The sequence below is a fragment of the Macadamia integrifolia genome, chromosome 7 (assembly GCF_013358625.1).
Source record: "Macadamia integrifolia cultivar HAES 741 chromosome 7, SCU_Mint_v3, whole genome shotgun sequence".
NCBI classification, from domain to species: Eukaryota; Viridiplantae; Streptophyta; class Magnoliopsida; order Proteales; family Proteaceae; genus Macadamia; species Macadamia integrifolia.
Genome location: NC_056563.1, coordinates 11,155,655 through 11,182,007, shown reverse-complemented (window position 1 = coordinate 11,182,007; position 26,353 = coordinate 11,155,655). Strand labels below are relative to the sequence as shown.

The following is a 26,353-nucleotide window of genomic DNA, read 5'->3' as shown; positions in this document are numbered from 1 at the left end:
GAGGTTGCTCAATCAAGAAAAGGAATTTCCCTCTCAGAGAAAACATGTTCTAGATTTGCTGACAGAGACTGGAATGTTAGGGTCCAAGCCTTTGGATACTCCTATGGATCCAAATGTGAAGCTTACAGTTAAAAGTGGTAACTTGTTACTTGTTAGATGATCCTGAGAACCATCGAAGATTGGTGGGAAAGCTTAATTATTTGATAGTGACTAAGCCTGATATTGCCTTTCCTGTCAGTGTTGCGAGTCAGTTTCTTTCATCTCCACGAACATCTCATTGGGATGTTGTTTTTCGTATTCTATGATATCTCAAGAAGGCTCCAGATCGTGGTTTGCTTTAATCTGATCATGGACATGGTCTTGTCGAGGGTTTCTGTGATGCTGATTGGGCTGGATGCCTGGATCTCCTGTTTATAGGAGATCAACTACTGGGTACTGCACATTTGTTGGAGGTAATCTTGTGTCTTCGAAGAGCAGACTGTTGTGGCTAGGTCTACCGCAGAGTCTGAGTATCGTGCCATGGCTCATGTCACCTGTGAGTTAACATGGATAAAGCAGCTACTGGAAGAACTTGGGTTTGAATGCACTTCATCTATGTAGTTGTGGTGTGATAACCAAGTTACAATCCATATTGCATCTAATCCAGTGTTCCATGAGAGGACAAAACATATTGAGTTTGACTGTCACTTTGTTCCACAGAAGCTACAACAAGGAGTTATTTCTACAAGTCATGTTCGCACAGGAGAACAACTTACCGATGTTTTCATTAAATCTTTAGGGAGTGGTAGAATGGACTATATGTGTAACAAGCTGGGCATGATTAACATCTATGCTCCAACTTAAGGGGGAGTGTTAGAGGACTATCGTGAAAAGGGGAGGAGTCCTACGCAGGCCACTGGCCCCTCCCTTAGTGTTTTCCTAGTACAACTAGAAATGTCCTAGTTCAACTAGGATTGGTGTCTAAGAAGCTAGTAAGCCTATGTAGTTTTCTATTATGTTTTGGATTCCTATTCCTAGTAGGACTTATATCTTACTTGTAATAGGACTTGTAATAGATGATTTGAGCTCTATATAAAGAATAGAAGTGGGCAGCCCCAAACACACAATTGGGACTCCCTTGCACAAATCGTAAGACTCTCTCTCTCTCTCTCTTCTATTTACAGTTGTTTTGCTTATTGAGTGTATTGATAATTCTTTAGAGATTATTCAACGTGATATTTCATCGTTTTGTTCTGATAATAGCTTGATTCACCAAACCAATTGCTCTTACACACCTCAACAAAATGGTGTGGTAGAGTGGAAAAACTGACATTTGTTAAACATTGCTAGATCCTTAATGATCCATATGAATGTCCTAAAGATTTATTGGGTGATGATATATTGACCGCCTGTTTTCTAATTATCCACACACCATCTTCTATTCCTCAAAATAAAACTCCCTTTTCTATTATTTTTCCTAACAGTTCATTGTTTAGCTTCCCTCGTGATTTTGGCTATCAGTGTTTTGTTCATAATCTTCGCCTTGGCCATGATAAACTCTCCTCGGGCCATCAAGAGTGCTTTTCTTGATTACTACCAAAAGGGCTATTGGTGCTTCATCCCCTTAATCGTCAACAATATGTTACTGCCATGATTCGAAATCTCGTCGAAGTTTCGGCAAAATTTCAAAATTTCGGATTTTTTTTTTTTTTGCCGAAACTAAATAAGGCCTGAAATAACATTTATACAACATTTTGGTCAAAATTTCGGTATTTCGGCCGAAATTTCAGTATCTCACCTGTCTTAGTACATTCCATGTGTTATAAATACCATATCTCAGTCGAAATTTCAACTTTGTCAACTTTGTCTCGCCTGTCTTGGTGGTTTCGGTTCCATTTGCATATTTTGAAGGAAAAACACTCCAAGTCTCCAACAAGCCTCTAATTAGCCACATCATCACACATTTTGACTTTCATTGGACTCCTACAAGATCTACACATTCAAAGCTTAGGAAAGGTACAGTTATTTCTCCAAAACCAAGTAAAATTTTCAGAATAGTTCGACGGTTGCTGCCAAACAAAGGTGCAACTCTAAAACAATGTCATATCCTAATATTTTTGCACTTTTATGTTCCAAACATGTTTATTAACCTTAAAATAAGTTACCAACCAAGTTTCAAGTCAAAATATGGCCGTTTGACCACCGAAAAAGTCAACCGAAATAGACAAAAAAATACACCATTTCAGCCGAAATTTCGCCGAAACGAAACAAAATTTCAGTTTCTGAACCCACCGATACACCAAAATGAAACGAGATTTCGAACCTTGGTTACTGCAGATGTTACGGTTTTTTTTAAATTCTTGTTATTTTGGTGCCTCTGGTTCTGATATGGGTGCTGCCTCTCCTCCTCTCCCATCTCTTCCTCAATTGATTCCTTTTGAGATTTTAGATCCTACACCTACAAGGGTGACCTTATAGGTCTATAAGTGTCATACTATGCAACTGTTGATTGTCACTGCCATTCCTCTGACTCCTTCATCTAAGTCTTTGCCTAAAGATTCCACTGATCTCCCTATTGCACTTCGGAGAGGTACTCACTCCTGTACCTAGACATCTTTGGTTACCTATCCAATTGCATATTATGTTTCTATTTCTCACCTTCCTATCTCTCTTCGTCAATTTCCTTTTTCCATTACATCACACTCTATTCCTATTAAATGCCATGGATGCGGAAATGGATGCTCTAGTCTATCGGAGGACTTGATCATTGGTCGGTCGACCTCCTGGTAAGGACCTTGTACGTTGTTTTTGGGTATGTATTATTAAGTATAACCTTGATGGTTCAGTAAAGCAGTTAAAGGCTTAGTTCAAATGATGATATAAAACTTCCACCCCAAGAACCCTTGAAAACCCTAAGCGAAGGAGAGCACACTCTATCGGCCGCCGCTTTGGAGCAACTAGGCAATGAGGCCAAGCTGCTCTCCCGCCTCTCACCCTCTCTTCTCCTTCTCTTATCCTCTCCCTCGCACCCACTCTCTTTTCTTCTTTATTCAATCCCTCTCCCTCTCTCTTCTTCCTCCTCTCCTCCCTTTCTCCACGTCTTCATCCCCTACTGGAGCATCGTCTCGATTGGCGTCGCGACTTGGACACCACCCTATAGGTCACCATCCCCGCTAGGCCATCTCTAAGCTCATTTGGTTTCCCACTCAGCCAGCAACCTCATCGCCTCTAGTCCAGTTTGCTTGTTCTCTCACCAGTCGCCATCAAGCTCTACCCAGCTTGCTCTGCCACCGCTTGGTCGCCAGCCAGCCCGCCCGTATGGTCTATAGCCATTCATCGCCAGTCCCGCTAGGTCAGCCACTGGATCAGCCTGAATCACTTGGCTGCTGCCGATTTGCAGCCAGCTACATAGCCAAAACCCTATAAGGCTGCCAGGTATGGTCTAAAAGCAGCCACTTCACCATTGCCCTCTGCAAGGTTAGCACCCCTCCGTCATGGTTGGCACCCCCGCTGGGCCAGCTGCCCTCCTACCGTGGCCCTCCGTAAGGCCAGCGCCCCTCTGTCAAGGCTACCCTCTTGCTAGCATTACTCTTTTGGCAGCTCGAAAGATGAAGAGAAGAGATAGTTTGTTAGGGTTCCACAAATCCTACCTGGAATGGCTTGGTTTCCGTTGCTTGTAATGGGCTTTTCCTTGTTTCGTCTTTAAGCCCATGTGGGCTTTTGAGATGTAATGGACCTATTTGTGAAATGTTTTTGAGTCTTCAAGCCCATGTGGGCCTTGGATGTAGTCCTTTCTAGGCTTTTGTTACCCTTATTAGGTTTGTAATCTCCCTCTTGGGATTATATTTACCCTCCCCTTCTTTTAATGCGTTATTATTGACCTAAAAAAAAAGGGTCAATTGGTTGCTAAGGGCTGCACACAGACCTATGGAGTCGACTACTTTAAGACATTTTTCCCTGTTTCTCGATTAAATTCTATGTGCATCCCGATATCCTTAGTTGTTAATCTTGTTTGGCCTTAACCAGTTAGACATCAATAATGCTTTTCTGTATGGTGACTTGCAAGAAGAGAATTATACGGAGCAACATCCTAAGTATGCTGCTCAGGGGGAGGACATTGCTAATGTTTGCAGGCTGCATAAACCCATTTATAGGCTGAAGCAGTCCTCTCGTGTATGATTTGATTGATTCAACAAAGTTTTGCTTATGCTTTATGTCAATGCTAAATAGATCACTCAGTCTTTGTCTGGCATCAACATGGTACGATACCCCTCCGATACATATTTTAAATTTAACCAACCGATACCGATACATTAATTGTTGATCTTTAACATATCCCGATACCGATACATTAATTGTTGATCTTTAACATATCTTAACGTATCTCCGATACGATACGATACGATACCCTCCGATACATATCTTAAATTTAGCCAACCGATACGGCGACCGGTACCGATACTTTATTCCTTAGGCGTCAGTTGTTGATCTTTAACATATCTTAACGTATCTCCGATACGATACGATACCCTCCGATACATATCTTAAATTTAACCAACCGATACGGCGACCGGTACCGATACTTTATTCCTTAGGCGTCAGGACTCAAATCATTTTACTGATCGATTATGTTGATGACATGGTCTCTAGTACTAATCCATCTAGAATTGCAAAAGTTAAGACTTACAACAACACTTGCAGATAAAAGATTTGGGAGTTCTCCACTATTTTCTTGGTATTGGTATTGAGGTCGTTCGAAGTTCGAAAGGTCTCAATCTGTCTCAACAGAAGTATGTTTTGATCTTCTAAGTGAGACAAGAATGTTAGGCTATAAGCCTTTTGATACCTCTATAGATCCTCATATTAAGCTTGGAACATCTGTAAGGAGTTTGAAGATAAACATTAGTATGTGAGACTTATTGGAAAACATATATATTGAAATAACCTAGAGGGGGGTGAATAGGTTATACTAGTGGAAATTAACTCTTTTCGATGTATAGGTCCTAAGTGTGATTGCAAGTTAAAAACGATGCTGAATAAATAAAATAGGCACAATCACACAACATAAGATTTATAGTGGTTCGACTCAATCCGAGTCTAGTCCACTCCCTACAAGAATCCTCTTGTAAGGTATTCCACTAGTTCTGCCTTTCAGTATAGTAGGTAAGGAAGAAAACCTTTATAATCTTTTTCACGGATAAGAGTATCCTTACAAATCTCTTTTACAGGCAGAGAGGCACCTTTACAGTCTCTTTTGGAGGTAGAGAAACACCTTCCTCTTTTTAGGATAAGAGAATCCTTACAATACTAAGTACAGTCTAGAATTGTAAAAACAGAAGTAAATAGGAAATAGTGGAATAAGAAGAATACCTCAAGTGTGGTGCAAATGATAAGAATGAGAGATGAATGATGCACCTTATGTAATGTCCTCTCTTATGGCTTTGACTTGCACAAGAGAGAGTGAAGGACTTGATTGAGACTTAAGCCTTTTGCTGAGATTAGAGTAATCGAACAATTCAAATAGGATAGAATAATCTTAATGACTCTTGAATGCTTACAATAATGCTCTTAATGCTCTTTCTTAATTCATATTTAATTAAGAGTGGTTTGGGTATTTATAGGTGAGCTTAGTGAAGCATTTTAGGCAGGAAATCAGGCTCTAATGGTGGTATTCTAGGACCACCGGTCGATCGCCATCTGTACCCAGTCGACCGAAAAGAGCCGTTGAGGTCAAAAACTAGCCGTTGGAGCTTTTCCAGGGAGGCACCAGTCGACCGGGACTTTCTACCGGTCGACCGGCTATGGTCTCGGACAGTTCCTGTTGACCGGGGCTTCCAGCCAATTGACCGCCAACAAGACAGACTGTTTTGACAGAATGCTGTCATACTGACCAGTCGTCAGTGTTTTGACCATAACTTTTTTGTCCGACCTTGGATTGACCTGAGATCAGTTGCGTTGGAATCGTGACTCAATTTCCTACAACTTCTATGAAGGTTTCAGCTCCTGATACTGACTTTAAGATTGCCCAAAATGCCCTTGAGTCAAATTAATCCGTTTTCACAGTTTTACTAGAGCATATTACACTCTACCACCTAAGGTCATTCTAGTATGATGCATGAGGTGCGTGCGTATGCAATGTGTGTACAAATTACAAAATATATTCTCTAACCTATGGTCTTCATCTTGGGTCTTGATATCTTCATCATTATGGGTCTTGATGTCTTCATCTTCGGTCTTGAATGTCTTTATTATCTTGGGTCTTGAATGTCTTTAAGCTTCAAGGTCATGTTTGCATGAGTTCAAACCTTGATGTCTTGATTCAACCTTCTAAGTGTTTCTTCAAGCTAATTACACTTTCTTCAAGCTAATCACATTTTATCAAACCAAGTTAAAGACGTATGTTTGTTTGTTAACACCAAAACATAGTAAGGAGTGTGGACATATTTCCCAACAATCTCTCCCTTTTTGGTGATGACAAACAAACACAGGCAATATAACCAAATACAAGAAATGACAGTAGCACAGTGCAAAGTTCAATAAGATATTTTAATTCAGTGATAGATACTTGTCATTTCAACAAAGATAGATACTATAAAGATAGATGTTTATAGATGTTTCTCCCCCTTTTGTCAACAGCAAAAAGGGAATCAAAACGACACAAGTTATCAAAATGCTCCCCCTGAGTATGTGCCAAAGAAAAATTAAACTAACATAACACAAAAAATTACCATAGGTTCAACTTTGTATCTCAGAGTATTTCAGCAAAAAATAACATAAAAGACTAAAACAAAGACTAAGTTCCACAAGATAAAAACAGAGTAAGAGTTTAGTAAGAATATATAAAAGGAGTAAGGACTCCTAATCCTCTGCATCCTCATCCTCCGTGTCCTCTTCGTCTTCTTCTCCGTCATCTTCATCTTCCTCGTCTTTGCGTAGGAGCTTGAGAATCTCATTCTGCTTTCTTTCCATCTTCGCCATCGGGCAAGGATGAAATTCCCAACCTTTTGAAGATCGGCAACGGTCACATAGGCTGACGTATCATCACTTCCTTGTTGCTGTGGCTGGCTGGGTCCAGCATCAGTCTTTTTGGAGCCAGTGGTCTGCTTGGGAAGAAGGTGCATCTTGCGAATAGTGGAAAGATTGATCTCTTGAGGAAAAGGTTCAAATGATTCACCAGAAAAATCCACATGAAAGTGGTCCAGGATTTGGAAAATCATCCTTCCATAGGGAAGATTTCCCTTTTGAAGTCTATCACCATGGATAATCATAGTTTTGAGCAGAATGTAAGGAAGGTTGATGCTCACAGTCTTGCAAACACAGTAGGTGAGATAAGCATGTAATGGGGAGACTTCATCTCTATGACCACTCTTTGGTAGAATGTTGTAGGAAATGATAAGATTTACAATCCTCCTATATCGGTGAGTTCCTTAGCCTTAATCTTGTGAGTATTAACATATTCCTTCATGATGCTAGAGTACACACAGTCAACATCCATGAATTGTTCTATATAGGTCTTGGGTTGGTAGTATGTGAGTTCCCCTGCCACAGAGATGTCTAGGATTTCTCCTAATATCAGAATGTCTATAACTCCCTTAACATAGGAATATACTAGAAGGTTGTCACCTTCACCAGAGAAAGTAAGGTTGCAAAAGAACATTTTGACAAGGTGGGGATAACAGTTGAACTCTAGTTTGAGAATGTTGCCCCATCCCAAAGCGTCAAATAGGTCTTTGATGTCATACCTGGTCAAAGAGTCGGAATTGATAATTCTACCTTGCTCTATGTGTCGAGAGATGTAGAGATCCCATGATTCTTGAGCAATGAAGGAGGAGAACCAGATATCTTTGTCAGAGGCCTTCCTTTTTCCCTTCTGAGCTACCGTCTTCTTGCCTCTGTGGGGGCGGTGAGAGTCCATGATGATGAAGGGCGTAAGAAGAGAAGGGATGCAAGGGTTTTTTTTTTAGAGGGAAGGGAGAGGATCTTGAGAGATCTAGGTTAGAAATGGGTTCTAAGCTAGGGTTTTGGGAGAGGAATAGTCGAAATAGGGTTTTAGGCCAAAAGGGGTTTTAAAATGAGACACAGTGGTTCAAAAAATCAATTTTAAAGGAGTTCGGAATCAATTTTTCAGCGGCGCCGGTCAACCGGTAATCCTTTCGGTCAGAGGTGGTCAACCGGAAGATTTGTGGAGGTCGACCGGTAATCCTTTAGATCAGAGGTGATCGATTGGAAGATTTGAGGCGGTCGACCAGAAGACTCCAATATTGCCTGAAAACCTAGAAAATTATGAATTTTGAAAGGGTTTTTCAAGTCTGGGTTTTGGAAAAAAATATGCATGAAGGAACGTTTATTCACTCAACCAAATGGGTTACAAATGCCAAGCTCCTTCTTTAGGAAGCTAAAACGCTCTTCACCTAGTGGTTTAGTGAATATATCTGCGAGTTGTTTCTCGGTTTCAATGTATTCTAGAGAAACATCGCCATTTTGAATGGTGTCTCGTAGAAAGTGGTGTCGAATATCAATGTGCTTTGCCCTTGAGTGTAAAATGGGATTTTTACTCAAGTTTATGGCACTGGTGTTATCGCACATGATTGGGCAAGATTCGAAACTCACCCCAAGATCTTTGAGAGTTTGCTTCATCCAAAGGATTTGGGCACAACATCTACCAGTTGCAACATATTCGGCTTCGGTGGTAGATAGAGCAACGGAGTTTTGTTTCTTGCTAAACCAAGATACAAGGCAAGGGCCGAGAAAGTGACAGGTACCACTGGTACTTTTTCTATCGATATGGCAGCCTACAAAGTCAGCATCTGAAAAGCTGACCAAGTCAAGGGGTTGGTTTTTGGGGTACCATAACCTAACATCACATGTGCTTTTCAAATATTTAAAAATTCTTTTTACAGCTGTAAGGTGAGATTTCTTAGGATCAGCTTGAAACCGAGCACATGCACATACACTGTACATGATGTCAGGTCTACTTGCCGTTAGATATAGAAGGCTCCCAATCATGCCTCTATATCTAGTCCTCAGAAGTGCCATCCTCATCCTTGGTTAGTTTCAAGGATGAGCTCATCAGAGTGTCTGAAGATATTTTACTGTTAATGTCAAATTTCTTTAGCAGCTCCTTCGTGTACTTGCTTTGGTTTATGAAAATTCCATTATCAGTTTGTTTTATTTGAAGTCCAAGGAAGAATTTAACTCTCCCATCATACTCATTTCAAATTCATTGCTCATCTTGCTACTGAAATCGGTACACATTTTCTCGTTGGTTGAGCCAAAGATGATATCATCTACATAGATTTGAACAATGAGTATGTCATTCTTTAAGTTCTTCACGAATAGGGTTGTATCAATCCTCCCCCTTGAGAAGCCACTTTCTATCAAGAAAGTACTTAATCTCTCATACCAAGCTCTAGGGGCTTGCTTGAGGCCATACAGGGCTTTCTCAAGTTTATAGACATGGTTTGGAAACTTAGGGTCTTCAAAACCAGGGGGTTGAGCTACATATACCTCTTCTTGAATGTATCCATTCAAGAAGGCACTTTTGACATCCATTTGATATAGTTTAAAGTCCTTATGGCATGCAAAAGCTAGTAGCATTCTAATGGACTCTAACCTTGCTACTGGTGCATAGGTTTCATCATAGTCTATTCCCTCTTGCTGATTATACCCTTTGGCAACTAGTCTCGCTTTGTTTCTTACTATGTTCCCATCTTCATCCAGTTCATTACGAAAGACCCACTTAGCACCAATGATGGTGTGGTGGTCAGGTCTTGGGACAAGTTCCCATACCTTGCTTCTTTTAAACTGGTGAAGCTCCTCTTGCATAGCAATAATCCAATCACTGTCTTTTAGTGCTTCTTCTATGTTCTTGGGTTCGATCCTTGAGATAAATGCAGTATGATTGCATACCTCTCGGGTTTTAAATCTAGTTTGGATTTCTCCATCTAAATCCCCTATGATGTTTTCTAAGGGATGATTCCTATGCGGAATGACTTCCTTAGGAAGTGTTTCTATTTTTTCGATGGTGACATCATTTGAATCCTCAAGAGAAATATCATTAACTTTGTTCTTAAGCTCATCAATCATGATATCATCATCATCAATTGGAGATTTGTTTAAGTCATTAGGTAATGATTCATCAAATCGTACATTTATAGATTCTTCAACCATTAATGACTTTTTATTAAAAACTCTATATGCCCTACTGTTGAGTGAATATCCTAAGAATATTCCTTCATCAGATTTCGCATCAAATTTTCCAAGATAGTTTTTTGTGTTTAAGATGAAGCACTTACACCCAAAAACTCTAAAGTAGTCTACTTTTGGCATTTTACCAAAGTACAGTTCATAAGGGGTCTCAGAAAGTAAAGGTCTAAGAATTATCCTATTTAGCACATAACAAGCTATATTTACAGCTTCAGCCCAAAAATACTTAGGCAATGAATACTCATTAAGCATAGTCCGAGCTGTCTCTTGTAATGACCTGTTTTTCCTTTCAACTACCCCATTAGATTGAGGCGTTCTAGGAGCGGAGAAGTTATGGTCAATACCATGCTTGTTGCAATATAAGTCAAATTGACTTATATTGTCAAATTCTCCTCCATGGTCACTCCTCACAGAGGTTATAGTATACCCTTTCTGATTTTGCAGTCTATTACATAGAGTTGCAAATTCATCGAAGGCATCATTTTTGTTTTTCAGAAAAACAGTCCAAGTGTATCTAGAGTAGTCATCAACGATTACAAAGGTATAATTTTTACCACTCATACTAGATATATTGATAGGTCCAAATAAGTCTAAATAAAGTAGTTCCAATGGTCTAGAGGAAGAGACAATATTCTTCGACTTGTGGGAGACCTTGGTTTGCTTGCCTTTTTGACAAGCATCACAAAAATTGTCTATTTCATACTTGATTTTAGAGAGGTTCCTCACAAGATCCTTGGATGCAATGGTTTGAATCAACTTGACATTTACATGTCCAAGTCTTCTATGCCATAATGAAGACTCACTATGGCTAGAAACCAAGCATGCATTCAAGGAACTTGATTCGTCAAGCATACAAACATAGATATTGTTTTTCCTAGACCCTTTTAGTATTGAATTATCATTTGCATCTTTAATGCAACAATGGGAGACATTAAATTCTACTTTGTATCCAATGCTACATAACTGACTCACACTTAGGAGATTATAATTCAGATTTTTCACAAAGTAAACATTTGAGATTGATATACCTCCAAGTCTTATTTTTCCAATACCAGCAATTTTTCCTTTGCGGTCATCTCCAAAGGAGACCCATCCTCCGTCGTAGTTCCGTAAGCTTGAGAATAGGTTCTTGTTGGATGTCATGTGTTTAGAGCATCCACTATCGATGACCCATTCAGCTTCCACCTTATTCTTCAAGCAAACTTATAACAGAAATTTAATCGTACATTGGTCCCCATAATCTCATAAGTCCATTATTGTTAGTGTCAAACTTTCCTACTGGAACCCAAATGGTTTTGTACATTTTAGGTCTTTGTTTCTGCCTTTGGGATGACTTTGGGTTTCTTTGGGTCCTTTGATGTTCATAAGGTCCATTTGACCTTTAAGGAGTATAGTATCTTTGAAATCTATAGGATCCTTGATCTTGGTATTTCCCTTGTGATCTATAAGTCTCCCGAGGGTAGTTCTCATACCCTTGGTATTGTCTTTGGGGCCTCTCAATAGAGTATTCTCTTTGAGGTTGGGTTTTTCTATACCAAGGCATAGACCTAGAGTCTTCTTGAGACCTATATTGCCTTCTTAGGGGCGTGTAATAGTAGGCATGGCTAACTCTTGGTCTCTCAGTTTGAGAATTGGGTTTCTTCTTTTTCTTGGAGTGACACTGGTTTATGGAATGTCCTGTCTTTTTGCAAAAACTACATTTAATGTAAGAGGTGGATGGTTGGTTTCTTTGGTCACCCCTTCTTGGATTCTCACTTCTAGATGGATTTTGTCCATTGTAACCCAGTCCTTCTCTTTCATTTGGACCTTTCCTTTGAGATCCAAGAAGATTGTCAAGGTTCCTTTGCCCTTGGGTGAAAGTGCAGAGGGTGGAGTTCAACTTGAAGTTTTCTTCCTCCAGTTCACTCACCTTTGAGGTTAGTGCATCCACTCTCTTATTTAGTGTGTCAACCTCTTTTTCAAGTTCATTCTTATCAGACTCTAATTTGATACTTGCTTCATACAAAGCCTCGAAGGCTTCTTGAAGCTCCTCATTAGAGTCCCTTATTAAGGATTTAGGTTGAGTTCGACATACCTCTTGTTCTTCATCTCCAATGGCCATCAAGGCGAGGTTGGTGACTTCTTCTCCAAATTCACTTTTCTCTTCTTCATCACTTGAGTCCCATGTGGCTGCATAAGCCTTCTTCTTGGTTTATGTGGGCATCGGTTCTGAAGTGTCCAGGCCTTTTGCACTCAAAACAGACTATATCTTTAGAAGAGATTTCCTTGGGTTTAATTTTAGATTTACCTTTTTCCCCATAGGATTTGTCTCTATAGGATTTGTTCTTGTGTTGAAATCTTCCTTTCTTTTTTAGGAACTTGTTGAACTTCCTCGTGATGAGTGAAATTTCTTTTTCCATATCGAATTCTTCATCTTCTTCATCATCGCTTACTTCTTCGATAGTTTGAGTTGACTTTAGAGCTATGGTTCTCTTTTTGTTCTCAGGATTTGGTTTGTCGGCGTTCAACTCTACTTCATGAGTTTGTAGAGATCCAAACAAGTAGTCCACAGAGATTTTCGTCAAGTCTTTGGCTTCTTCTATTGTTGTTTTTTTGGGTCTCCAAGCTACAGGCAAGGCTCTTAAGATTTTCCTAACTTTTTCTGCGTTAGTATAAGTTTTGCCTAAACTTTTGAGACTGTTCACAATATCAATAAATCTTGTAAACATTGAAGTCATTGACTCATTTTCTTTCATAAAGGATTCGTAATCAGAAACGAGTTGGTCTACCTTTTTTTCCTTTACCTCTGCTGTACCTTCATGTGTGACAAGAAGCATATCCCAAATCTCTTTAGCTATGTCACATGCTATGACTCGGTTGAACTCTTGTTTGTTGAGGGCACACTGAAGGAACGTGACTGCACGGAAGTTATACTGGATGAGAGTGATGTCTTCAGCTGTCCATTCCTCTTCATCTTTCGGTACTGTCTTTCCATCAACTATTTTGGTGATGGTGTATGGTCCATTCTCTATGGCTCTCCATACAAGAATGTTGTGACCACACACAGTTTTTGAATCTGCACTTCCAGAAGGAAAAGTTTTCTCCATTAAAGTAAGGGGGTCTCGAGGCGTTCATGCATTCTGGTGGTCCTTGGAATGTGGCCATGGTCTTTGACTCACTTTTAAGACGATATAGTCTTAAATAAATTTGCACTCTGATACTAATTGAAATAACCTAGAGGGGGGGTGAATAGGTTATACTAGTGGAAATTAACTCTTTTCGATGTATAGGTCCTAAGTGTGATTGCAAGTTAAAAACGATGTTGAATAAATAAAATAGGCACAATCACACAACACAAGATTTATAGTGGTTCGGCTCAATCCGAGTCTAGTCCACTCCCTACAAGAATCCTCTTGTAAGGTATTCTACTAGTTCTCCCTTTCAGTACGGTAAGGAAGAAAACCTTTACAATCTTTTTCACAGATAAGAGTATCCTAACAAATCTCTTTTACAGGCAGAGAGGCGCCTTTACAATCTCTTTTGGAGGTAGAGAAACACCTTCCTCTTTTTAGGATAAGAGAATCTTACAACAGTTTAGAATTGTAAAAACAGAAATAAATAAGTAGTGGAATAAGAAGAATACCTCAAGTGTGGTGCAAATGACAAGAATGAGAGATGAATGATGCACCTTTTGTAATGTCCTCTCTTATGGTTTTGACTTGCACAGGAGAGAGTGAAGGACTTGATTGAGACTTGAGCCTTTTGTTGGGATTAGAGTAATCGAGCAACTCAAGTAGGATAGAATAATCATAATGACTCTTGAATGCTGCCAATAATGCTCTTAATGCTCTTTCTTAATTCATATTTAATTAAGAATGGTTTGGGTATTTATAGGTGAGCTTAGTGAAGCATTTTAGGCAGGAAATCAGGCTCTAACGGTCGTATTCTAGGACCACCGGTCGACCGCCATCGGTAGCTGGTCGATCGGAAAGAGCCATTGAGGTCAAAAACTAGCCGTTGGAGCTTTTCCAAGGAGGCACCGGTCAACCGGCTATGGTCTCGGACAGTTCCGGTCGACCGGGGCTTCTAGCCGGTTGACCGCCAACAAGACAAACTGTTTTGACAGAATGCTGTCATACTAACCAATCGTCAGTGTTTTGACCATAACTTTTTTGTCCGACCTTGGATTGACCTGAGATCAGTTGCGCTGGAATCGTGACTCAATTTCCTACAATTTCTATGAAGGTTTCCTCTCCTGATACCGACTTTAAGATTGCCCAAAATGCCCTTAAGTCAGATTAATCCGTTTTCACAGTTTTACTAGAGCATATTACACTCTACCACTAAGGTCATTCTAGTATGATGCATGAGGTGCGTGCGTATACAATGTGTGTACAAATTAAAAAATATATTCTCTATCCTATGGTCTTCATCTTGGGTCTTGATAAATTCATCATTATGGGTCTTGATGTCTTCATCTTCGGTCTTGAATGTCTTTATTATCTTGGGTCTTGAATGTCTTTAAGCTTCAAGGTTGCATGAGTTCAAACCTTGATGTCTTGATTCGACCTTCTAAGTGTTTCTTCAAACTAATTACACTTTCTTCAAGCTAATCACATTTTATCAAACCAAGTTAAAGACGTATGTTTGTTTGTTAACACCAAAACATAGCAAGGAGTGTGGACATGTTTCCCAACATATATCTTACTGTTACTTGATCGGACATATCTTATTTGTTGTTGGTGTGATTAGTCAGTTCATGCAAACAACTAAGCAAGTTCATCGGGAGGCGGTTTGTCATATATTGAGATATCTTAAGGGTGCTCTAGGGAAAGGCCTTATTTATGGCCGTCATGGTCACACTGATGCAAATAATTCACTTTCCCTCCATAGTTGTTGTCTTATTTCACTCCTAGACTTCATTATTTGCATTTGGGCCATCCTTTGAGTATAGATCCTTGTCAACTGGCTATTATCTTGATTCTTTCAAATATAGTACTACATTACACACAAGTATTGTTGGTTATTCTAATGCTGATTGGGTTGGTGTTGATGGAGACAAAAGGTCTACCCTAGGTTATTATACCTTCTAAGGAGGTAATCTCGTTACATAGAGGAGCAAGAAAGAAAATTATTGTGACATATTCAAGTGTTGAAGCTGAGTATCGAGCGATGGCTCATACTATGGCCGAGTGGATGTGGATTCGGTCCTTTGTTCAGGAGCTTGGTTATTTAATCGACAAGCCAATGAAGATGTTTTGTGATAACCAAGCGGCCATTTATATCACCAACAATCCGGTTTTTCATGAGAGGACAAAACATATTAAAGTAGATTGTCATTTTTTCAGGATGCAATAATGAAGAAGTTGATCCCCACTCCCTTTGTCAACTCTCATAATCAACTTTGGGATTTATTTACTAAAGGCTTGTTTCGGAATGTTTTTTTACAAGGGTGTTCCAAGCTGGGCATGGGTGATGTCTCTGCACCAGCTTGAGGGGGAGTGTTAAGAGTCGTCTCGGTCGGAGGTCTATAGACCCCCCATAGACCTCCATACCATAGGGTTTGCCTTGTTCTCCTTAGAATAAGTTGATAAGTAGGAGTTGGGATTAATTAGAGTCCTTTCTTATCTTTATCTTTGGTTTCCTGTTGTTGACAGGATTTTGAGTCCTGGTTTGATTAGGGGGAGAACAACTTCTGTCTTACAACACTTTACACCATCTCATTCTCTTCCATCTTATCTTGCTCTCTCTTCCTCTCTCGATGGTTTTCAGCTTTAGGATTGCTCACAAAGATGAAGTAGAAGAAGAAGGAAAAAAACAGGAAAGATAAAGCCATCACACACACAAGTAGTGTCCCAGTACAAACCTTTCGCTGAAAAGTAGAGGCATCATTAGCACCCTTTGGAGATTCACTGCACACATTCAATAATAAATTAGGGAGGAAAATCACTTATGAATCTGTATATATTTCTTAATTAATCTTCTTCTTCTTTTCTTTTCTTTTTTTTTTTTTTTTTTTTTTTTTTTTTTTTTTGCTGCTAGTATGAAAGGATTCAAAGCAGAACTCCCCCCCCCCCGGGGGAGCGAAGAAAAGAAAGCAAGCAATAGTCATAATTTATTTGAATAAAAGTGATGAATGTCAGTTCCTTCCAGCTAGAAAATGGTAACAACCAAAATTCATGATAAAAATATCCTAAGCATACTGCAATATTAGTATCACAAGAGAGAATTTTGTGTGAATATTCTTAAGATAGCATTCTGTGTAAATATTCTTAATACTATTAACAATTCACTTCAATAATATTCCATTAAGACAAAGGTTTTGGCTTCTCTAGAACTCTTTTGGCACATGATGGGAGGATTCTAAAAGATCAACTAAGGAAAAATAGATAGTTGAAATCAAAACTCCCAACAGCATATAGGAAACTCAATGGCAAACAAAGGCTCTTGAACAGAAAAAAGAAGGTTCTTCATTGATTCTAATTACATAAATTAAAGAAACTAGCGATAATGGGCACAAACATAGTTGCCAAGGCGTCGCCTAAGGCACCTTGAATTGCCTTGTCACCGTGACAACCATGAGCACAGAGTTCTCTCAAATGTCCTTTTCTTAATAAATTCAATGATTTATATAGTAAATGGCTAAGAATAAACAACTTCTCTTTGAAGTTTGATCATATAGTAGAAGCGTGGGCTTCTGTATGATATCCATTTAACTCCCAACTCATTAACAAATTCTTCTGAGTGACTCAAAAGGAAAACCTGATTAAGGACCCTACTTTTCAATTTAAGAACTTCTTACCCTCCACAACTGGGGTCACACCTGGGTGACCTGTCCTGTATCTTCAAAATGAGTCTATAAAGCATCATGAATAAACACAGTTGAAAAAAAGAAAAAAAAGAGGAATTGTCAGCACCTCTCTCTCCACCTAAGAAGAGCTTCCAGAAGGGGTACAGGTGTATGTAGAGCCACCATAGCCAATGAATCTAGCACTTGCTCATAAGCTGGATCAGAGGGTCGAAGATACTGTCCATCCTGTCAAGGGGCCATGAAAGAGAAGTAAAACAAATTATTCACAAATTTAGACAAATATTCACAGGTCTGAAACTTGGAAACAGCCTCTCCTGAAAAGCAGGGGATAAGGCTGCGTACATTTGCCCCTCCCAGACCCTGCAGTAGCAGAAGCCTCGTGCACTGGGTTTCTCTTTTTATTCCTAGTTTAAATTAAGTTATAAAGTAATAATCAAAAAAGAGTACTAAATATGAGCTTATCTCTCCTGATAACGCATACCTTGGGATTCACCATTGAAGGACTCCGCCTAATAGGTCCCCTATCTAGGAGGCATTGAATGGTAGATCTATGGTCATAAAGACCTCACCTAGGTGATGCCTAATCACCAAGACCTTTTAAATGGAAAAGCCTGAATTCACCAAGTTTTTTTACAGAGTGGCCATTGCGTTGGTTGCCAAGGCCTTGCCTCAGAATCACCTTGGTTGCCTTTTTTCAAACTCGTGTATGGTTTTATGCACTTATGGTGTGCCTTATTGCACAAAGCACCATATCATATTTTTGAGGGGGCTAAAACAGATATAACTAATCCCTAAAACCATATTGCTGAAGAGGAAAAGCCCCCACACTCATTCTTGATATTCAGCTTTCCTTCAATATTCACAATAAATATCTTACATAAAATATGAATTGACGTTATTCTGAAAAAGTATAGTGACAGTATTATCTGGAAAAATATATAGATATATATATAACGGGGGAAGTAACCAATGATGAACTTTATTCTCATACTTATACGAGTATACTTCATCCTAAGTTCTTGAAAAGCTGCCATATGAATTGCCACCCATGCATGACATATAGCATGCTATCAACTTGGTAGCTGGTTCAGCGTCACCAAATATAATGGCTTACTGTCTTAACCCTACAGAGCATGAGGAGTCAAGAAAGTAGGTAGACGAGTTGTGGCAAAAGTGTTTCATTCAGGAAAGCCTAAGCCCATGCGCTGTACCAGCCATGATTATGCCTAAGAAGGACGGCTCTAGGCGTATGTGTGTGGGCAGCAGAGCTATAAACAAAATTACTATCAATTACAAATTTCCTATTCCACAGCTTGATGATATGTTAGATATGATATCAAGAGCTAAGGTCTTCTCAAAATTGGACCTTAGGAGGGTTATGACTTATGAAGCAGATCTGAAGACCTAACACAGGAGAACCAAGAGAGGCCAGGCCTAGCATAGCCTATTTTGTTTATTTCATTTTTATGACTGTTTTTAAGTTAGTTTCCCTTCTAAGTGTTTATGGTTCGTTTCCAATTGAACCAGAGGGTCAATGTAAGTTGCATAGTTATTAAGGCATCGCCTTAGGCACTGAGGTGGTATTGGGAACATAAGGCAGTACTGCGCATTACTGGTTGCACTTAAAAGCGACCACCTTAAGGGATGAGGCGCTATAAGGTGTCTAAGGCGACGACTTGTAGCGCTCTATAGACAAGGCGGAAGCCTTAAGTGCATTTTTTACTCTTTTTTTTTTTTTTTTACCACTGATTCCGAATGGGTTTTATTGATTGGCATATCTATGGGAAAGTTTACACATGATGACATGAGAAGCATGGGATCAAGGGTGTATAAATGAAAAAAACCTCAAACAAAAAAAATAAAAAATAAAAACAAATCGCAAATCGTGCACAAAGGGTTTTGGCCCTTTTGAGAGAACCAGGCGCCAACTGCACCTTCCTCCTTCAGATGTTGCTCCGGCGGTGGTGACACTCCTCCGGCGAGCCTTCCTCAGACCAAGGCAGCTAGGTACGTTTTTTGCATTTTTTTCATTTTCTTTCTTCTTCTTTCTCTTCTGTTTTTTCTTTTCTCTTCTATTTTTCATTTTTCATCTTTTTTCTTCTTCTTTCTCTTCTGGTTTTTCTTCTTCTATCTCCTGTTTTTCATTTTTCATCTTCTTTCTTCTATCTGAGACCCATCGAACCACCATTGAAGCTGGTATTGGTCTCTGAAACTTCTCTTGGAAGTCCTACTTGTGCCTACTGCCTAGGATGGAATGGAATACAGATTATACACTACAAAATAAAGTATAGTTTAGGACTTAGGTACATTTCTATGTACTTTGGCAAGGGTGGTCGATCTCCCTGTCATGCCATCAGGTTCAGCCCATTTTTGGAGGACAGAACCACCACATGAGAGCCAGACTCGATCACGGACTTGGCCTATTCTGATGGCCCTTTCTTTATATTTATAATTTTGAATTTTGTTTCATAATTATATATATTTATATATATATATATATATATAAATATATGTTATTGGATGAATAATATATATTTATATTATATGCTATGAATTATATGATGATTGATGAAGATGAACTTAGTTTATTCACTTTATCGATTTTTTTTTTTTTTTTTTTAAATCTTGCATTGGAATGAAGTATGCATCTTTAATCTTTATTTAGCATATGAGTAGTATTATCAAATTTTTTATAAGTCATTTAAGCCAAATAGAATGGTTACATTAAAAAAATAAATAATAAAATAAAAAACACTAGAATGCTTTACTCGATAAGGCGACGTCTTATGCCCGCCCTCTCGCCAAAGCAATCCAAAAGACCCTCAAACACCTCGGTCGGCTCACCACCTTAACAACTATGGTAAGTTAAATTGTTGTTTCTTCCTTTATTGTTCATTTTTTTTTTTTTTTTTTTTTTTTAATTGGGTCCTTCAAAGTCGATTTAGGCTAGTAGACTTTAAGAAGATTCTCTCTTGTAATTGGAGTCGGCTAGGGGTTTTCCTAAACCAACTCAAACTCTATCTTTATAGTTTTAATAAAAGGAAGCATGGGAGTCATTCTTGCAATCATGATTTAAAACAACAACAAACTCAGCCTTATCCCAACTTAATGGTGTCGGCTACATGGATTCATAAATAAAAAATAAAAAAGGAAGAGATGGGATAAGAAATATGAGAGTAAGAGGAAAGAGGTAACACCCCAACAAGTCAGGAGAATCTCAGCTAAATGGGGTCGGTTACTTGGATCCTTGCTCTTCAATAGGCTCTATCCAAAGTCATACTTAGGACAAGACCAAGACTACGCATGTCATTCTTCACCATTTCGCCTATGGTCATTTTAGGCCTGCCCTAGCTCTTTTGTCTCATTCCATCTGTATCAGGTCACTCCTCCTTACTGGGGTGTCCTTAAGCCATACTACCTCAAACGACGTTCACAAAGCTTGTCATTAATCAGGGAGATTCCCAAATCAGCACTAATATGTTCATTCCTTATTTAATCCTTCATAGTTTTGCCGCACATCCATCTTAACATCCTCATCTCAGCTACATATAGCTTTTCTATATGATACTTCTTAACTACCCAACATTCCGCCCCATATATCATAACTAGTCGCACAACAGTCCTATAGAATTTTCCCTTAAACTTTAAAGGAATAAGACAGTCACACAACACTCTAGAAGCACCTCTCCACTTCATCCATCCCACTTTAATTCTCTAGGAAACAATATCCTCTGCCACCTTCTTTACTTATGATTAACCACAAATATCTAAAATAGTCGCTTTGTGGAATCGGTCTCTTCAATTTTCACCATTTCATTATCTTGCACTCACGATTTGGCTTTCAAAAACAAAGAAAGCTGATGCTCTCCCTCTTCTTGTGTGAAGGCCCTTGAGTGTGATCAATGTTCAGATTATTTCCTGATACAATTGAACACCTTGCAGTGAGCAAGGTTCAAAAGCTCGTATTTCAGTCTGGTTTCAGTCAGACCCAAATGACTGAAATTAGTGAAAATTCGACCAAAACAATGAATTGTTTCCATGAGTTTTGCTTGGCCATTTCAGGGGGAATATGGATGAAATGATCTAAATTTCATCAGAACAATTCATTTTTATGACCAAAATTATGTTACTTCCAGTTTCGCCAACCGTTTCGTCTTGGGTATGTCAAAACTAGCAAAATTTCGCAAATCTCGGTGAAGTTTTGAACTAGGGCAGAGAAGCTCAGGTTCTGTAATCTATAGTCTCTCCTCTTCTTAAGCTACTGAACCATTACAGTTCTGGAATTTCTGTCCATTAATGTTCTGGTCAATACCTCAACTTAATCATTGTTACTTTATGTTTGCGAATCTAGTGGCTGTTTATAGTAATCCAAATCACAGCTTTGTGAGGTTGATTTCAATTCTGTAAATCAATTGAAAGTTTTCTCTATCATAATCTGTGTTAATTTCAGATTCTGATAATTACTTGATAGAGTCCTACTTGGATTAGGATTTCATGGGTGGAATTGTTCAAGGGTGGAATTGAATGCTGAATTCAGTACATTGTTTTTCCTTATCTGATTTGTCCCAAATTTATACCCTAACATCGGTTTGGCTTGGGTATTATAATTCTGATGTCTCATCCATATTATCCCATTTTCACGAGGATTCCTTCGTCTATTCTGATCCAACCAGTGGATCTCACTGAAACTTTCAGCAACAGTTTAATTCATTAATAGGAGATCACAACCTGAATATCAGGTCCATCTGTTCTCTGTGTTTTTGGTCCTGTTTTGTTTTGTTTCAGATCTCTAAACCAGTATTACAGTAGGTTATCATCAAATTGTATTCATCAAGGAGACAAATAGAAGACCGCCTTTTGATCTGACAAATGGACTAGCAATTTCATAAGGCGATGACTTAGGTACTTCGTCCCTTTATTGGTCAATTTTTTGTTGTTTACTTTGACGATATTTTAATTTACAAGAAGCATCCAGATAAACATTTTGATTACGTCTTGAGAGTACTACATAATGAAAAGCTCGACATTAATCTCAACTGTTCCTTTATGCTACCCAAGGTGGTGTTCCTTGAATTTATACTCTTTAAAAGCACTGGAAGCTGATCCTGACAAAATCAGAAGCATTCTAGACCAGCTAGCACCAAAGACCATTACTGAGGTTCAAAGTTTCAATGGCTTGGCATCTTTCTATCGGAGATCTACTCGCAATTTCAGCTCAGTCATGGCACAAATCACTGAACACCTGAAGCAGATCAAATGCAAATTTGAATGGACAACAGTATCAAGAAGAAGATGGCAGAGGCACCTGTCCTCCAATTGAACAAATGTTTGAAGTTGCTACAGATGCTTCACTCACTAGTCTAGGAGTATTTATGCAAAGTGGCCATCCTACCGCTTTATATAGCGAGAAACTTAATGAAGCTAAGCGATGCTACTCAAACTTGTAATATAGAAATCTATGCCGTAGTTAAAAGTGTTACAACACTGGAGGTAGTATCTTATCGGTAAAGAGATCATCTTATATATTGATCACAAATAATACATTAGGTTGTCATCTTAAGCACCTTCACTCTCAAGATTTGGTTAGCAGCAAAAATGCCAAGTGGGTGGCTTACTTACAGGAATTCACTTTTGCATTGGACTACAAGGCTAGCAAAGAAAATACTGTTCACAATGCAGTGAGTCACAAAGTATTAACTCTTTAACACATTCTCAGCACATACATAGTATTGATCAAATGGTCTTTTTTTTTTTTTTTTTTTTGGGGGGGTGGTGTGGGGGTTGGATATGCAGCTGATGTTTTTCCCATATTCATCAAATGTTACAGCAGGGAGGACAGCACCCAAAGTACGACAAACATGATGTGCACTCATTCTTGTGGACTGGGTTTTGGGGATGGTTTGGGAGGTCACCTCGGGAAGAACACAGACTCTTATTCAAGTCATAGATTGCTACTATTGGCCACACATGTCTAAGGACGTTGATGTGTTAGAAAAAAAAAAAGATGTCACATATGCCAGCTTACTAAAGATTCTAAACAGAATACAGGTTTGCACTCACCTTTACTTGTTCCCCACGCACCCAGGTCACATATAAGCATGGATTTGTGCTCGAACAACCTCTTACTTGGGAGAGATATACTTCTATTGGTGGTAGTTGACCGTTTCTCAAAGGTGGCCCATTTTCTTCCTCGTCGCGAAACTTTTGATGCCTATCATATTGCTAAAATATTCTTCAAAGAAGTGTGAGTACACGAGTTGCCGGAAACTATTGTCTCCTACCATAATGTCAAGTTTGTGAGTTACTTCTGGAAAACTTTAGGGATGAAGACTAATACTAAATTACAGTTTTCGACCGCCTTTCACCAATAGATTGACAGAGAAACAGAAGATCATAAACAGGAGTTTGGAGAATTTGTTAAGGTATCTCGTTTGAGGCTATGAGAAGACTTGGTCAGCCATCCTCGTTGAATTTGCTTATAAAAAGCTTAGTGAACAAAACAACAGGACGTACTCCATTTGAAACACTTTTTGGAATTCCAGATCGAATCAGCCTTGAAGCTAACAAATTTTTAAGCCATATTACAAAAGTGCATGTAGATGTTCGACAAGGGCTACATCTGATCATTATCAACGACATGTGGAGTTCAAGCTGGGTGACATGGTGATGGTCCTTGTTAATCCTGAGAGATTTCAACAAAGTATTAACACAACAAAGATAGATCCCTGCAAGGTGCTGCAAAGGGTGGGACCACATGCTTATGTGCTTGAGTGGCCTCATGATATCGCCATCAGCAATATCTAAACGTGGTAGATCTCTATTTATATGTGGGGCATCTGAGCAACATTGAACATATGCTAAGGCTGCCCCAATGAAAACCACCTGTTGATGATGAGATTGAGGAGATCTTTTAGATGACACATACAATAACTCAATGTGGAGGCAACTATCACTCTTTCCAACTCGATGTGGAGGCAACTATCACTCTTTCCTTGTCAAATGGAAGGTCGTCCAAGACATGAATGTACTTGGATCCACGCAAATGATTTCTAACGACTCAACCTGAATTTATATGAGCATTATATTTCTTTCCCAATTCATCTGGGAGAAATGATTTCAAGCTGGGGAGAGCCGATGCAGAACTAAAGACTAGTGGCCCAGCTCTAATCTAAGCAAAGTTAATGGGACCTGGGTCCACTTTGGTTTAGTTTTATTTTCTTTGTAAGTCTTCAAGGTCTGGTTGAACCGGTGGTTCACTAGTTAAGGGGTATCCTAGTCTACGTAAAACTGTATTTAGTTGATGTTACAAATAAAAGACAGCAGCAACTGCAGCCCACAATTTTTACTCCACAGAATTCTGTTCTCTTGCCTGTAGAGAAGCAGTTAGCTCCTTGTGGTAATTCAAGTTGATGATTGGTGGTAATTCTAGCTAATAGTTCATCCGTTCACACCATTTTCTGATTCAGTTGTATCAACATCTTAAAAATATAACCAACAGTCTCAGGCCTAAATTCACTGTCGGTCATGTACAGCTCTGATAGTCTTTCAAAGTTGTTCTCTGCCATGCTCTGATACCACTTCATGTAAAGCGAGGTTGACAAGTCAAACCAAGTTCCAAGATGCAGGATTTTTAAATCAAAAAGCAGCCATAGACCAGTCCAACAGTTGCACAAGAAATCAGACTCGAATATGAGATTACAGCAAGCTATTGACATCAAGAGTTGGAGCTTCTCAGATCAGATCAGTAGATAGCCAAGTAGAGTTTAACAGGGACTGATAAGTCACTTACAGTCCCACAATCATGAACGATATCATAGGAAAGCAGAGGGTTCAGAATACAAAGAGAAACTTCTATCGATTCCAGGTGTAGGCTGAGAAAAGCAATAAAACAGAATCTGGGAGATTTTCAATCTCTCTCAGATGGCTGATCAGAATGACCAGATCTTCTGGTCAAGTGGAAGTCCTTATGAGGGGGAATTGACCCAAGTTTCAGCCAATTCTGATAGCTGAAACTGCTTCGGGGAACTACCAACCAAAATAGAAAATACTGTCGTTGGTTGCAGCAGCAGTAGATCTTTAAGTAATGCAAAGAAGAAAAAGGGAGCTTGAAGAAGAGGACCTCTTGGGCTTCATACCGCAAAGAGTCAGCCACATCAAACACCAGCTCCACAATCTTGATCAGAAACAAGACCAGTTCTCAACAGAGAAGACAACAGCAGCAGCCATTAATTAAGTTTGTCAAAGAGCTCTGGGAGCATCCATGCTTGTATTTATAGTTAAAACAAAAGGGGGGGCAAGTCCTCCAATTTAGAAAGTCTCAAGAGAAACTTCTAATTGGTTGCCTATTACATAAGTTTCTAAAAACTGAAAATATAAACTGAAAAAGGAAACTAATGACTAATAACTTAACCCCTAATAAATAACAAAGACGAACTAAAATTGAAAATAAATGAAAAGGAAAATAAACTAGTTAATCACGTATGCAACCATAATACTCTTAGTTTCGGCCCATAAAAGTGGCTTATTACACTCAAAACACATGGGATCAAAGGCCCAACATGTATGGAACCCAACCATAGGCTTATTCGTAATAAAACAAGAATATTTCGGTGATGAATCTACATCATGGTGAAACCAATCAAACGTTGAGGTGGGAACTTAGGTCGCAGCTCTTCCATTCTCTTATACTCTTCTTCTCAACTCATTCAAGGTACAACAGTGGTACTACCAAATCTTGTAGCAGTACCAGCAGTACCACGATATAACTTTCCAACTCTTGATGAGATTCTAATGATAAGTCATCTACAGTTCTTGTCAACAGCATGAATGGGGTAGAGTGTTTGAATGACCTGAGTGACCTCATAAGCCCTTTTATTTATAATAAGCAAAGAAGAGTCAAAATTACAAGTATGCCCCCTTTAACCGACCCTCATTAAATAGGGTTGGTGGAAGGAGGAAAAGACCAATGTGCCCCTGCGGCACTCTAGTTGGTGCCATAGATATCACACATGCCCAACTTGCCTAAAAAAGGACGAAACACCTTCCCGAATAAACCCTTAGTGAACACATCAACTAACTGATAACCAGACTTCACAAATGGAACACAAATCAAACCAGCATCCAAATTCTCTTTGATGAAGTGTTTGACAATCTCCACATGTTTGGTACGGTCATGCATACTGATAGCAGCTTTATTATCATAGTAAAGCATCACTAGAAGATGAACAAGTACACCAATATCATCCAATAGTGTGCATAACCACAAGAAGTCACAAATCTCCTGTGTCGTAGCACGAAACTTTACTTCAACATTGGACCTAGCCACCACATTGTGCTTCTCGTTAAGCCAAGTGACAAGATTCCCACCCATAAAGGTGC

At 39.1% G+C, this 26,353-nt stretch overlaps 1 protein-coding gene across 1 annotated transcript in view; it reads right to left on the bottom strand.

Moving 5' to 3' along the window:
• LOC122084194 (protein furry homolog-like) overlaps positions 1-26,353 on the bottom strand; it is a 79,244-nt gene that overhangs the window by 39,777 nt on the left and 13,114 nt on the right. The window contains 2 exon segments of the mRNA XM_042652277.1: positions 16,031-16,076; positions 17,082-17,200. Coding sequence (XP_042508211.1) covers positions 16,031-16,076; positions 17,082-17,200 — 165 coding nt within the window.